Source organism: Orcinus orca, chromosome 8 (genome assembly GCF_937001465.1).
Source record: "Orcinus orca chromosome 8, mOrcOrc1.1, whole genome shotgun sequence".
Classification (NCBI taxonomy): domain Eukaryota; kingdom Metazoa; phylum Chordata; class Mammalia; order Artiodactyla; family Delphinidae; genus Orcinus; species Orcinus orca.
In genome coordinates, this window is record NC_064566.1 from 24,402,779 (window position 1) to 24,415,053 (window position 12,275).

The following is a 12,275-nucleotide window of genomic DNA, read 5'->3' on the forward strand; positions in this document are numbered from 1 at the left end:
GTGCATGCACACATATATGTGCACCTTTGGGGGTTTGGGGGAAACAGCATTGCTCTTTCTAGACAGGAACCCAAGACCTAGAGAAATCACACAGGAGCCCGCTCAGACCCAGGAGCAGCTTCCCTGTCCCCTGACCCCCTACTCCTGCACACTGCTCCCTCAGAGCTCAGAGTGCCTAAAGATGGGGACCCCCTTACCCAAAAGCCACCGCCCCAGCAATAGCCAATCCCAGGGCTGCAGATTTTCCCCTTCCTCGGGCAGCTGTGAGCACAACAGTACTCCTCAGGGTCTTTTCCGAGATCCCCTCAATGAATTTCAAGACAGCTTTGGCCTGTGGAAAGAGAAACATATTAGGTGAGCTTTGAGAAAGGCCAAGGTCCAGCCATCTACCACCATCGCTGCAGAGAATTCAGGCTGATGCCTAGGCTAATTTGTTAGGGGGCGGAGGGGCTGCAGGGCAGTTCTTACTGGCCAGAAAGCAAGGCCCAGCACCTGGACTCTCACTCCCTTAATCGTCCCCTCTGGGTCTCAAGGCTTTAAACACCAACTAGGTGCTGATAACCTCCAAGTTCATACCTCCATCCAGACCTCTTCCCCGCACACCAGACTCTTCTATACACGCAACTGCCCCTGCTCTGCCCTCCACCTGTACATCTAACAGACATCTCACATTGAACACCTAACATCCCCTCCAATCCTCCCCCACCTACGATCTTCCTCAGCTCAGCTAACTGTCCAATTGTTTAGGCCAAAAGTCTTCTCCATTTTCTGCCATACCTGATTCATCAGCAAATCCTGTCCATACTTCCTTCAAAACATAAAAATTCTACATTCCTCACCATCCTCCTCCTCCATCACTCCGGTCAAAGCCACCACCCTGTACCGCCGCCATTATTACAGGAGCCTCCTAATCAGTCCTGCTCCCACCTTCGTTCCCCTACAACCTAGACTCAACACAGCACAAGGCGATCCTGTTAAAATTAAGGCTGGCTTCCAGAAGCATAAGAATTCCTTCAATTGGATAAATAATTTGTGTATTTGTTTAAAAAGAAAAAGCATGATAACAGGGATTAAATAAACAAAGCCAGCCTGGGGATCCCTCGGACAGCTGTGCAGAGACCATAAGCATAAAACTCTCTGCTGGCCCCCATCGCTCCCAGAGTAAATGCCAAGCCCTCCCAGGGGCCTGCATGGCCTGCACGGTCTGACCTCCGTCATTTCCTCCTACCCTCACCCACTCGCTCTGCTTCAGCCCAGTCGGCCTCCTTGTGAGTCCCTGAGCGTACCAGGAGAACCGACCTGAGGCCTGTGTACCTGGTGACCCCTCCGCCGGGAGCACTCTCCCTGCAGAGAGCCACGTGGCTCGTTTTCTCAACTCCTTCAAGCCCACTCAAAGAGCAGCTGCTCACCAGGCCCTCTCTGACCACGAGACGGAGACCCACAGCACCCCTCCCTCCTCCCGGCACTCCCCATCCCTCCTCGCTGCTCTTCATGTTTCCCCACCTACACAGCACCTTCTACTACAATATGTGGTTTGCTTATTTCCTTGATTCCCTGTCTTCCTCATCCCACCAGAATGTAAGCCCCATAAAGCAGGTGCGTCCCTCTTGTTTACTGCTGAGTCCCTGCCTAGAGGAGTGTCAGTGGCACTTAATGAGAAGAGGGACCATAACACTACTCAGGGGCCAGACTCTGCTCCCCACGGGGAATCTGCCCTGGGAACAGGCCATTGAGACTGGGAAGAAGGCCAGATGGTCCAGCCTGGCCTGTCTGGTCCTGAAGAAGCTGCCTTACATGACTGGGCATGGACACTCAGAAGATACCGATAAGACACAGTCCCAGGCAGAAGGAAGGGAAGGAAGGGGAGGGGCTTCAGGAAGCCAGAGTCTCTCCAGATGGAAACACTCAGAGGGGATCCAGGTCCTACTCGCCTTAACTCGGCCTTGGCCGAACACTGTATTCTATCCTCTTGTTGTTTGCTTTAGAGTAGAAAAGTGAAGAACTCTGATAAAACATAAGTGGCAAAATCTACAAACATAATAAAAGGGTATGAAATCTGGACGAAAAATGCACTCTAAAGTAATATTCTAAAGTGAAAAACCAATACAAAAAAGCAGAGTGGTTTATAAAAACAAACAAAATAACCAGTAATTATATGAAAACAGTGCCTGCTTCTCTCATAACTAAAGTAACAACAAATTGAAACAACGATCCTATGCTCCCATATCAGATTCGTAAAGACATACGAGTTTAACAGTACCCAGTGTTGGCAAAACTGCAGAGAAAAAGGCCTTTTCATACACGGTGCGGGTTCCAGAACCTGGCATGACACTCGTTTTAATGCACACATACTCTACCCCAGCAATTCTCCTGTTAAATTATCCTAGAGACAGTGCCCACAAATGTATCTGTAAGAATGTCCTAATAGCATTACTTATAATAGCAAAAAAGCTAGAATCAAGCCAAATGTCTAATGGGGACCACCTTCCCTTTGCACACTTTAAAAATACCCATTTATATGCACAGAAAAAGATCCAAAAGGACACACAATAAACCGTTAACAGTAGCTGTCTCTGCAGAGCAGGACAGCCAAGGAGAAACACCACTTTCTATTTTTAATGCACACTTTCCTACTTACTGATTTTTTAAATTTTTCTGCCATGGGTCATTTATTTTCTTATAACAATACTACTGTATTATAGTTTCTCCCTCTTCTGCCCTTTCCCTATCCTCTCTCTCACTCCCTGTCTCTGGTGATAAAGTTACCAGGAAGTGGTTGAAAGCAACCCAGAGCCTGCAGCCGGGGCTGCAGAGAGAGCTGCGTGGTTGGTGATTCTACTTCCAGCATGGAAAGGGAATCCACCCTATTGGGTCTCAGCCCCAAGTGGGCGGCATCATTGCAGCTGTTTTCCATCATGAGGGAAAACCCCAGCGCTGAGAGAGGCCTGTGCTGCTTGGCTGGCTCAGGCTGGACCAGAACCCTGAACACACCCGACAGCAGACCTCTGGGCCACATCCATTCAGCTCCCATCACCGCCCAGGAACCACCGGAGAAGCCAAGTTTACCAGCCCTGGCCACTTCAGGGAGCACAGAAATGCATCCTGGCAGCTCCCACCCAGCCTGCTGTCTGTACCTAGAGATCAGGTACACAGAGGATCCTCACCACACGGCCCTCATCAGCCCTCACACTGGAGCCTCCAGCTCTCCTCACTTAGGAACAAGGCATAAGCGAAAACCTTTACATCATCAAAACTTAATGAAAATGGGGGCTGCCCTGGTGGCGCAGTGGTTAAGAATCCACCTGCCAATGCAGGGGACACGGGTTCGAGTCCTGGTCCGGGAAGACCCCTCATGCCGCGGAGCAATTAAGCCCGTGTGCCACAACTCCTGAGCCTGCACTCTAGAGCCCGCGAGCCACAAGTACTGAAGCCCACGAGCCTAGAGCCCTTGCTCCGCAGCAAGAGAAGCCACCGCAGTGAGAAGCCCGCGCACCGCAACGAAGAGTAGCCCCAGCTCGCCGCAACTAGAGAAAGCCCAGGCGCAACAGCGAAGACCCAATACAGCCAAAAATAAATAAATTTAATAAATTAAAAAAAAATAATGAAAATGAAAGGACACAGGTCTAGCACCCCGTGCCTGTGGCGTACCTCCATAAATGTAACCCATCTCCCCCCGACCCCCAGCTCCCTGAACTGTTAACGTGGGGAAGGGGGAGCTAATCCTGGACCACTGTTGTGAACACATGCTGCTGCTGCACGCCTGAGTGTGAGCAACAGAAAACGGACCTCACCCTCGGAGGAGCCAAGCCTTGTTCTAACTTGGCGTCTGTCACTCTCCGCCTGCTGTCTCTCCCCTCCGTGCCGTGCAGACTGGGCTGGGGACATTCCGAACGCACACTCACCTGGTCTAGGGTCTTGCAGCACTCCACCAACACGCCCACAGGCTGGGTGTCCTGCAAGCTCTCCTTCAGCTCCTTCAGCTCCAGACCAGAAGGCCCAAGACTCTCCTCCTACCAGACAGGAGAGGAGGAGAAGCTTTGCCGCCACCCCGGGAGGGCCAGCACAGAAAACGCAGCCTGCCCCACGTTCCCGGCCCCCGGCAGCTCACCGGGGTCTGGGGAGGGAGGGCCTCAACGCTGGCGGCATGGGAGGAGATGGGCAGGATGTTGAGCTGGTCATCGATGGCGAGACACCTCTTACACGAGGCCAGAGAAAGAATAAACCTGAGGAACAAACCGCAGTCGTGAGGTGCTGAGGGCAGTGTCTGCACAACAAGGGAAGGGCTTTTCTCCAGGAAAATCATCTAGCCCCACATCTCTAAGAAAGCTGGAGAAAGCCAACACCGTCATCTGGAGGGCAGTGCTGGATGATTCCCAGCCTCCTTTACGAGGCCCGAACATGCTTTATAGAGCAAACAAGCAAACGGGGAACTCCCTTAAGCGACTGATTACAAGGGCCCCTACTGTGCAGAAGCCCGCTGCTCCAGGGTGCCCCGGCCCTTCCCCCATCCTGCCAGGTTCACCCTTTAGCACTACGTGTCTCCTTGAATGGGGAACGCCAAAGCCACCCCACATGTGCTCACCAGCCACACAGGGAAACAAACGCATACACAAATGGACTGACCTTCTGCCACAAGGAGGAGAAAATAAAGGAAAGAGTGGAGGGGAAAGCTCCCTCTAGCACTATAATACAAACATTTTTGCGTGTAGCAAAACATGTGTTTGGCTATAAAATCCAAGCTTCTCCCACAACTGCAAGAAAAGGGCCTCCCGCACTACTTTCACAGGCTTCCCTTCCAGCCAGTAGCGCTGGGCGACCTCCAGGCCCACTCCTACTGAGCAGCTTCAGAGGCGATTGAAATTAGGTCGCACAGTTCACCCAGGCCAGGATTCCTAAACCCCAGCACTACTGAGATTCTGGACCAGATAATTCTTTGTTGGAGGGGCTTTTCGGTGCCTTTTAAGCTGTTCAGCGGCACCCTTGGCCTCTACCGCCACCAGCCTCCCGCCCTCACCGCAGGTCACGACCATCAAAGCGTCTCCAGACACTGCCAAGTCTCCCCAGGGGCAAAACTGCTCCAGTTGAGATCCACTGACTTAGGACATGGCTTCTTTCTTCTTAAGGTGTTTCACGTGTTGCTAACTGGCGTTCCCTGAAAAGGGGTCTGCGGTCAAATAAATTGGGGTCCCTGGTGCTGTGAGACTTTTCAGAGGCTAAAACAGGCTCACGTGAATCCTCAGAAAGGAAAAACCATATCAGCATTTCCCAGACGTACTGGACCAGAGAACCCCTTTTTCATAAGGTCCCTGTTAAACATCAGTGTTCTGTGAAACACATTTGGGAAAAGAGTGGTCCAGACAAATCACCCCTCTGACAGATGCGTAGGCTAAAAGCCAGAGCGGGAGAGACTTGGTAAGGGCCAGAAGCAAGATAGAATCCAGGCCCCAGCCTTCCACTCACTTTTATTGCTTCCAGTTAGCTGCACAACTACTGCTGCTATCGGGAATCTCACCATTTGGGGCTCCTGCACTATCTTCCCTGAGACAGAGCACAGCTTTCAGTTGGGTCCAAGGTGAAAATGTTCCTCCCACTGTGGCTCCCCACAGCTGAGGAAGTGAGAAACGTGCTCCAGACCCACCTCTCATTAAATCTTCCCACCACATCCTGATGGGCCTCCGTCCTGTATCTTGAATGCACGTCCTAAAAGAAACAACATCCATTAACAGAGGCACCCAAATCTCACTGAGGTTCAGCGTCCAAGTGTGGAGAAGTTCCAGCAAACAGCCCTGGGATAAAAGAGGCACCAGTGATGCTACTAGAAACAAAATCTACTCCTACCTAACCTGCCATGCGAAACTGGCCGGATGCGATCTGCTGCAGCAGGACTCAGACACTAAATGCAATGTTTCTTACCACAACAAATGTCCCCTCACCTCACCTTTGACTGTTCCCACATTTTATCCAGCAGCACAAAACATATTCACTCGTTCAATAAAATGCACATGCCAACGCCAGACAAGCTGGGCACACATCGGTGTTTAGTAAAGCATGAAACCTATTCTCCTGAAGCTTACAGTCAAATGGTTGGACAGAGACAAACAAGTAAATAGATACAAATTTTGGCAAATGCTATGAATGAGAAACAGGGTGCAGGAGCAGCCAATGGGGGGGTGGGGAGGGGGAATACTTATATAGGGTAGAGAGGGAAGGCCCTCTGAGTTGGTAAGCAGGCAGCCAAGTAAGAGAGGGAGGAGGAACAAACAAAGTGACGTGGGCACAGACATTCGCTCGCTCACAGATATTTCAGGAGGGCTTACTAAAGGCCAGGCACCCTTCCAGGATCAGGGAATATACCAGGGAGGAAAACAAAGTCCCTGCTCCCATAAAGTTTGGAGACTGGCACGGGAAGCCAGACAATAAACAAATAAATGTCTAACTTTAGGTGGCTGTACCATGCTTTGAAGCAAAATAAAACAGGTTGAGGAGTGACAGGCCAACCACATATGCTACACAGGGTGTGAGAGAGGCCGCACCGAGGAAGTGGTATCTTGGCAGGGACTGGAACGCAGCGAGGAAGTGAGCCAGCAGACACTCCGTGGAAACGGCGTGAAGGCCCTCAGGTGAGAGTCTGCTGAGGGGAGAGGGCGCACCTGAAGACCTCCGAGGAGGCCGGAGGGGCTGGGGTGAGTCGAAGGGGCTGGGGCGATGGGGCGACAGGAAGCAGGCACTGAGATCTGAAGGAAGTCCACTTCACCGGGCGGATGCAGCTCATGAAACCCTGAGGCCAAGCCTAACAGTTCCTGAGCAGCTGGCAATGTACACTGACTCCAAACCTGCGGCTCAACACACCCATGGCAGAACCAGCTCTCATCCAGGGAAACCCTTCCAGCCACTCCCTCAGCTGGGGCAGAAAAAAAATACCCCCCCACCCCCTGGAGTCAAAGTTTCTGCCAGTCCGGGAGCGGGACGGCAATGCTCCTCCACTACCCATTAGGGTGAGGGCAGATGAGGACGTCTGTGCGTGGTCCCCTTTTTGTAGTACACAAATGTAAGCACTGGCGTGGCTCTCTGTGGAATACTGTTTTAGAAATTGAACTACACAACAGCTGCATCATGTCTGAATCTCACTGGTGTAGAATCTGCAAGTGCCTGAGAGCAAAAGCAAAATTCACAGATTCCTAAGCACACCCAGGGCCACTGAGGCTTCTCTGCAGAAAATTCCTCATTAGCTCCAAAGAGCTCCCAGCCTAGAAATTATACTGACCGCTCACTGGAGTTGCTCAGTAGGAGTTCTTAAAAGAAAGCAGCAAAAACACAGATTGATTTGAACCACCACAATCAAGTTAAAGAAAAAAACAGACACTTACCATGGTCATCGTGTACAACTGCTTGAGTGAGTTCATGGTCCGTAGCAGGATAACCACCAACCCACCACCTTCCACTGTCTCTACAGTCCTGGCCAGCAAGTTTGGAGTCAAAGCTTCAAAATCCTGGAAAAGGGAAACCTTAGAACTGGCTGCAAAGAGCACCCACTGGGAAGCTTAACGAGGGGCGAGGCGATAAGGTACAAGGAGGGCTTCAGAGTACAAACTCAACACCATACCCCGTACCTGACTCACCAGGACACACACACGCACACGCACACACACACAGTCCCTTACTCAGGGGACCACAGAAGAGAGCCCAGCCCTGGAGAAGAAGTATACCCGGTTTTACATGTCAAAGTGTTTCCTGTAATCCCTCATAAAATCTTATTTGGAAAGAAGTCCTCCAATCCACACTGATTCACACTTGAATTTCAGAAATACCTCACACTCATTTTCTGCTCTGTTCATAGATGGAAACTGTCTGACAAAACTCAACTGCACCACATGGGGGAGCCGCTGCCTAAAGGAGCCACCATCACTTCACCTGGTAACTAGTGAGCAGAAGCAGCTCCCTACCAGTCAGCGATGGGGTGAGAACAGGCAAAACGCTCTTTTCAGCCTCCAAGGTGGGTTGTAAGCCAGCAGTGTATGGACAGCCCACTGGAATGCGGAAAGGAAAAACTAGAACTCCTATTCAAAATTTCCCACCTCATTTCTTAATTTATATTTTAAAACATATGTTTTACGATGCACGTAATCATAGTAGTGCATGCACATAATAAATACATATCAAACTGTGGGAACCTGTGCTTAAATGTGAGGATTTGTGCTTAAATGTTTTCTTTGGTGGGTGGGGCTGGGGGAGGGGGAGGGGGCGGGTGGCGGATGGAGTCACAGGTGCCAAAGAATCAAAGAACAAAACAAAGACCACCAGAGCTCAAAACAAAGAAAAATGTGAAACTTAATCTATCAACTTGCCAGGCAAGAGAAAATATATACCAGTGAAGAAACTCACCAGCTGCTTCTCTGAGGGGGGAAAGCGAGGAGACTTTAAGGACGAGAAGGGCAGTGATAGGGGTGGTTATTCGGTCAAGCACTCTGGATAGGACGTCCGAGTACTCGGGTCCGTCCCTAGTTAGCTAAAACAAGTCCCACTGCTCTCTGGTCACAAAAGTCTTCAGTTAGTTCTAATAGGGATCTGGGGTGCTAGGGTCACTCAAAGTTCAGTGCTTTACCAAGCTGGTTAGACCCAGTTGTGATGGAGCGTCACTGCCAGTTTGGTTATCCCTAGACAAGTGTTGCTTTTGGTAGAAAATGCTCTTTTAATGTTGGTGAGTTATCCAGTTCCTGTGGAAAGTGGCCAAGTCCTCCACAGATGAAGCTTTGGGGCAGGGAGTACACGTGACTCCTCTCCACTCTGTACACCTGTCCTTGTGGGTGACCAAGCAGCCCAGGCACTCCCTAGCACTCTGACTCCAGTCACGGGCTGGGGCAAGTCACCTACCTGGAGAACACACATGCCAAACGTATTGCCCAGGATCTTGTGGGTCTCATTGTAGTAGCAGTAGCGAATGTTTGTGGCAGCTACGAAGAGTTCAAAGGGGTCATCTTGCTTTATGTTCAGCGTCCCGCTCTTTATTTTTTTCTGCAGCTGTCGCATTCTTTTCTTCCGATGACTGCAATCACCCCCCATCCCATCAAAGCCAGTTAACCAGAGAGGCTAGAGTTGGGAGCAGGGGATAGGCTCAACGATCACCCAGTTAGACCTTCAGAGCTAGAAGGGAACTTGGAAATCATAATGCTCATCCCCTCACTCTAAAGCTGAAGGAAATGAAAGAGGCATTAGAGCAGATGGGCTTCGGAGGGAGACAGTGTAAGTCTGTGTGAGAACCCTGCCATTTTGATACTTCACTTTACAAAAAGGGTAATGGGAGTCCCTAAACCTCACATTCAGCCAAAGCTTGAAAGCAAACCTTAGTGGCCTCATTACCTCAGTCTCAAGCCAATGCTTCAACCACACAGCACTGCTTCCCAGAGAACCTGGGAGGGGCACTGTGATGGCGGGTTACTTTATTCATTTTTCCTAAATGAATTCATCCACTTCCTTCCCAGCTGGTGGGATCAAGTCCTCAAGGGCAGCTCTAATCTAAGACAATACTGATAGAGGATATAAGGGTTGGAACGGAATCTGGACGTCTCCCAGAAATCCCTGAACTTTTCTTTTGTCTTAAAAAACTCTGAATACCTAACTGTCAATTAACTGTTTCTTTTAGAGAAAAGAGAGAACGAGAAAACTCCAGAATCAAGGGTTACAGCAAACCAAAATTTTATCATAGTTCTCTAACTGAATAGTAGAGCCAAGGCCTTCCCCCTGGGGCTCCACTTCCTCAGCCCATGACTTAGCATCAGCCTTAATCTAATGCTCAAGACAGGGGCAGGAGAGCTATAAGAGGCACAGAAGAGATTTTTAAAAGTGAAAGCAGGTGGGTTAAGTTTGAAAGGCAAATCTGCCCAAAACACTGTAAACTGCCCAATTTCGCAGGGGGTTTCCCCACAGCAGAGTCCGCCCCAGAGACACATATACTGGGGGATAAAGGAGGGAGAAGAGGTCCAAGGACAGAACCACACAGGTGAGCTGGATTTAGGGAAGGAGATGAGCTCGGGGAGAGAGAAGAGCTCAGGAAGGTAGTCTGAGTGTCACAGAAGCAAAGAAAGGAGAGCATTTCCGAGGTGACTTTATAATGGTTTATCTGCCAAGGAACAGCACCCCCACACCCCAAACTCCTCCACACACACAGTCATAGGCAGAACTGCCAGGTTTCTAGTAGGTGACCCACCCCACCTCCTCTGGCCCAGGGCTGGATGTCTTTCCAAAAGAATTTGGGAGAAAGACTGATTTCTGTGTCGTTGGACCCAAACCACGTAAAACTCAAGTGGTGTTTCTGCGATGGGCACCATAGAAGGCAGAAAGCTGCCCTGAAGTGGGAAAAGAACAGAGCAGACACGCAGAGATGAGAGACTGAGCAAGGACCAGAGCGTCAGCACTGCGGCTCTACACCACCCCCGCGGAAGAGCTGAAATCTCATCCCCGTAGGCTTCAGGAGCTAGCCCGTATACTGCCGACCCTTGAGAAACCTGGGGGTTAACTTGCATCTAACTTAAGAGTCGGCCCCTCCGCAACCGCAGCTCCTCCACATCACAGGATTCAACCAACCACGGACCACGCGGTACTGTAGTATTTACTACTGAAAAACATCCGTGTGTAAGTGGAGCCCTGCAGTTCTAATCCACATTGTTCAAGGGTCAACTGTACTTCAACAAATTCCCCTTGTGCCTAAGTGTGTTTGTGTTGGAGGTCTGCTCTTTACTATATAAGAAGTCTTAAGTCCACAACTTCAAAAAATAAGAACAGCAAATTGTCAAAAACAGCAGTGAACTACTAGAGGAAGAGCTCTGAAAAAAAGGAGAAAGGGGGAAACGTTGTTGCATTAGGCATCAGGTCGTTGGTAACTTCCAAGAGCAACTGAAGGAACCTGCATTATTAGAGGGGCTTGATCAGCTGAGAAAACTAAGAAGAAAACTCGTGTGCAGAAAGCAAGGAATTGGGCTGGGGACTGAAAAGAGCACGAAAAGGATCTGAAATTGATTGTCAGGAATGAAGAAAGGGCATCAGCGCTATTATTTTTCTCTACTAGAAGTGTCCTCAGAGATAGCACCTTCATTAAGAATCCCTGAAAAACCACGTCAAAGAATCATTTCCTAGCATTTAACTAACAAGCAGGGATGGGAAGTGGGATGGGACGCTCAGAGGGCACGGCTTACCTGCTAAACCCCAGCTCTTTCTTATAACACCACAGCACAGAAGGCCGAGCCTTCACAGTTGCTCTGGACAACATGTGATGGAGTATGACCACCTGCCAAAGAAAAAAGCCATAGCATCTCAGGACCAAAAGAGACCTCCGGGACAGCCAGGCCCGAGACCACAAGGCAAGCAGTGCCCAGGTGGCGACTAGAAGCCAGCGCACATACACTTACCCTTGCACTCAGTCCACCACACCACAAATCAAAAGCTGTTAACCTGTCTGTTAATAATTCTAAATACTGAGTATTTATCACTTCCAATAAGTAAAAGAATGTTCCCACTAGGCATTTCACTTAAAGAAAACCAGTCATTATGTGTGAAACCCCAGAGTATCTGTAACATGCTGACTCTTTGGGACAGGATACAAAGTAAGTCAGGGAGCATTTACCAGGTCTTACCTGATCCTTTCCTCGATCTCCGACCACAACAAAGAGAGACCTCTGCCGCTCAGCTATCCCATTCTCAATGAGAATCCGGATTCGGTTATCCACTTTCTTCCGATGCATGGTGAAAAACTATCACTAAAACAGAAGGAAAAGACACAACTGGACATGAACATCCAGGTTCTGCGTGAGGAACATTAGCTGGCCGCCTCCTGTGGGGCTGGGAGGCTGAGCTAAGGCACATTTATAAGTATCATCTTATTGAACCCTCAAACAGCTCCCTAGGGAAGACATCGGTCTCATTTTTTAAATTACGAAACTTAGGCTTGAAAGGTGAAGAAAATGTTCCCTTGGCATGGGAAGTCAACAGGGAAGCTTTAATTCACCCCCCTATGGAGGAGTTTTTCAAAAATCGGAAACAATGTTCAAAAAAAGAATGATTAAAATGTATGATATATCTATGGGAAAATAAAGTGGTTTTCAAAAAAATTTGTTCAAAATCATTTTCATATGTTAACTAAGGATATGGATACAGATACTTATTAGAGGATAACATGGCAGGATATGCGTGTACATAATATATATATAGAAAAAAAGACTGGAAGAAAACACCAAAATGTAAAGTAGTTATTTATGGATGGTGAGATAACAGATGATTCTTAT

The 12,275-nt window shown here is 49.3% G+C and overlaps 1 protein-coding gene across 7 annotated transcripts in view; it reads right to left on the reverse strand.

Moving 5' to 3' along the window:
* The window catches only part of NAT10 (N-acetyltransferase 10), a 50,623-nt gene that overhangs the window by 36,735 nt on the left and 1,613 nt on the right, over positions 1 to 12,275 (reverse strand). For 6 of the 7 annotated variants that reach the window (XR_007478921.1, XR_007478918.1, XR_007478919.1 and 3 more), the window contains exons 2-9: positions 11,628 to 11,750; positions 11,190 to 11,281; positions 8,872 to 9,043; positions 7,368 to 7,490; positions 5,639 to 5,700; positions 4,109 to 4,223; positions 3,903 to 4,010; positions 198 to 331 (exon numbers count right to left, since the gene is read on the reverse strand). Coding sequence is in view for 3 of the 7 variants with exons in the window: in XM_049713943.1 (XP_049569900.1) it covers positions 198 to 331; positions 3,903 to 4,010; positions 4,109 to 4,223; positions 5,639 to 5,700; positions 7,368 to 7,490; positions 8,872 to 9,043; positions 11,190 to 11,281; positions 11,628 to 11,735 (914 nt within the window). In the remaining 4 variants the exon portion in view is untranslated. Of the gene's footprint in view, positions 1 to 197; positions 332 to 3,902; positions 4,011 to 4,108; positions 4,224 to 5,638; positions 5,701 to 7,367; positions 7,491 to 7,911; positions 8,028 to 8,871; positions 9,044 to 11,189; positions 11,282 to 11,627; positions 11,751 to 12,275 lie in introns of those variants that run through there. The other variant, XM_033410289.2, reaches the window with a different exon arrangement.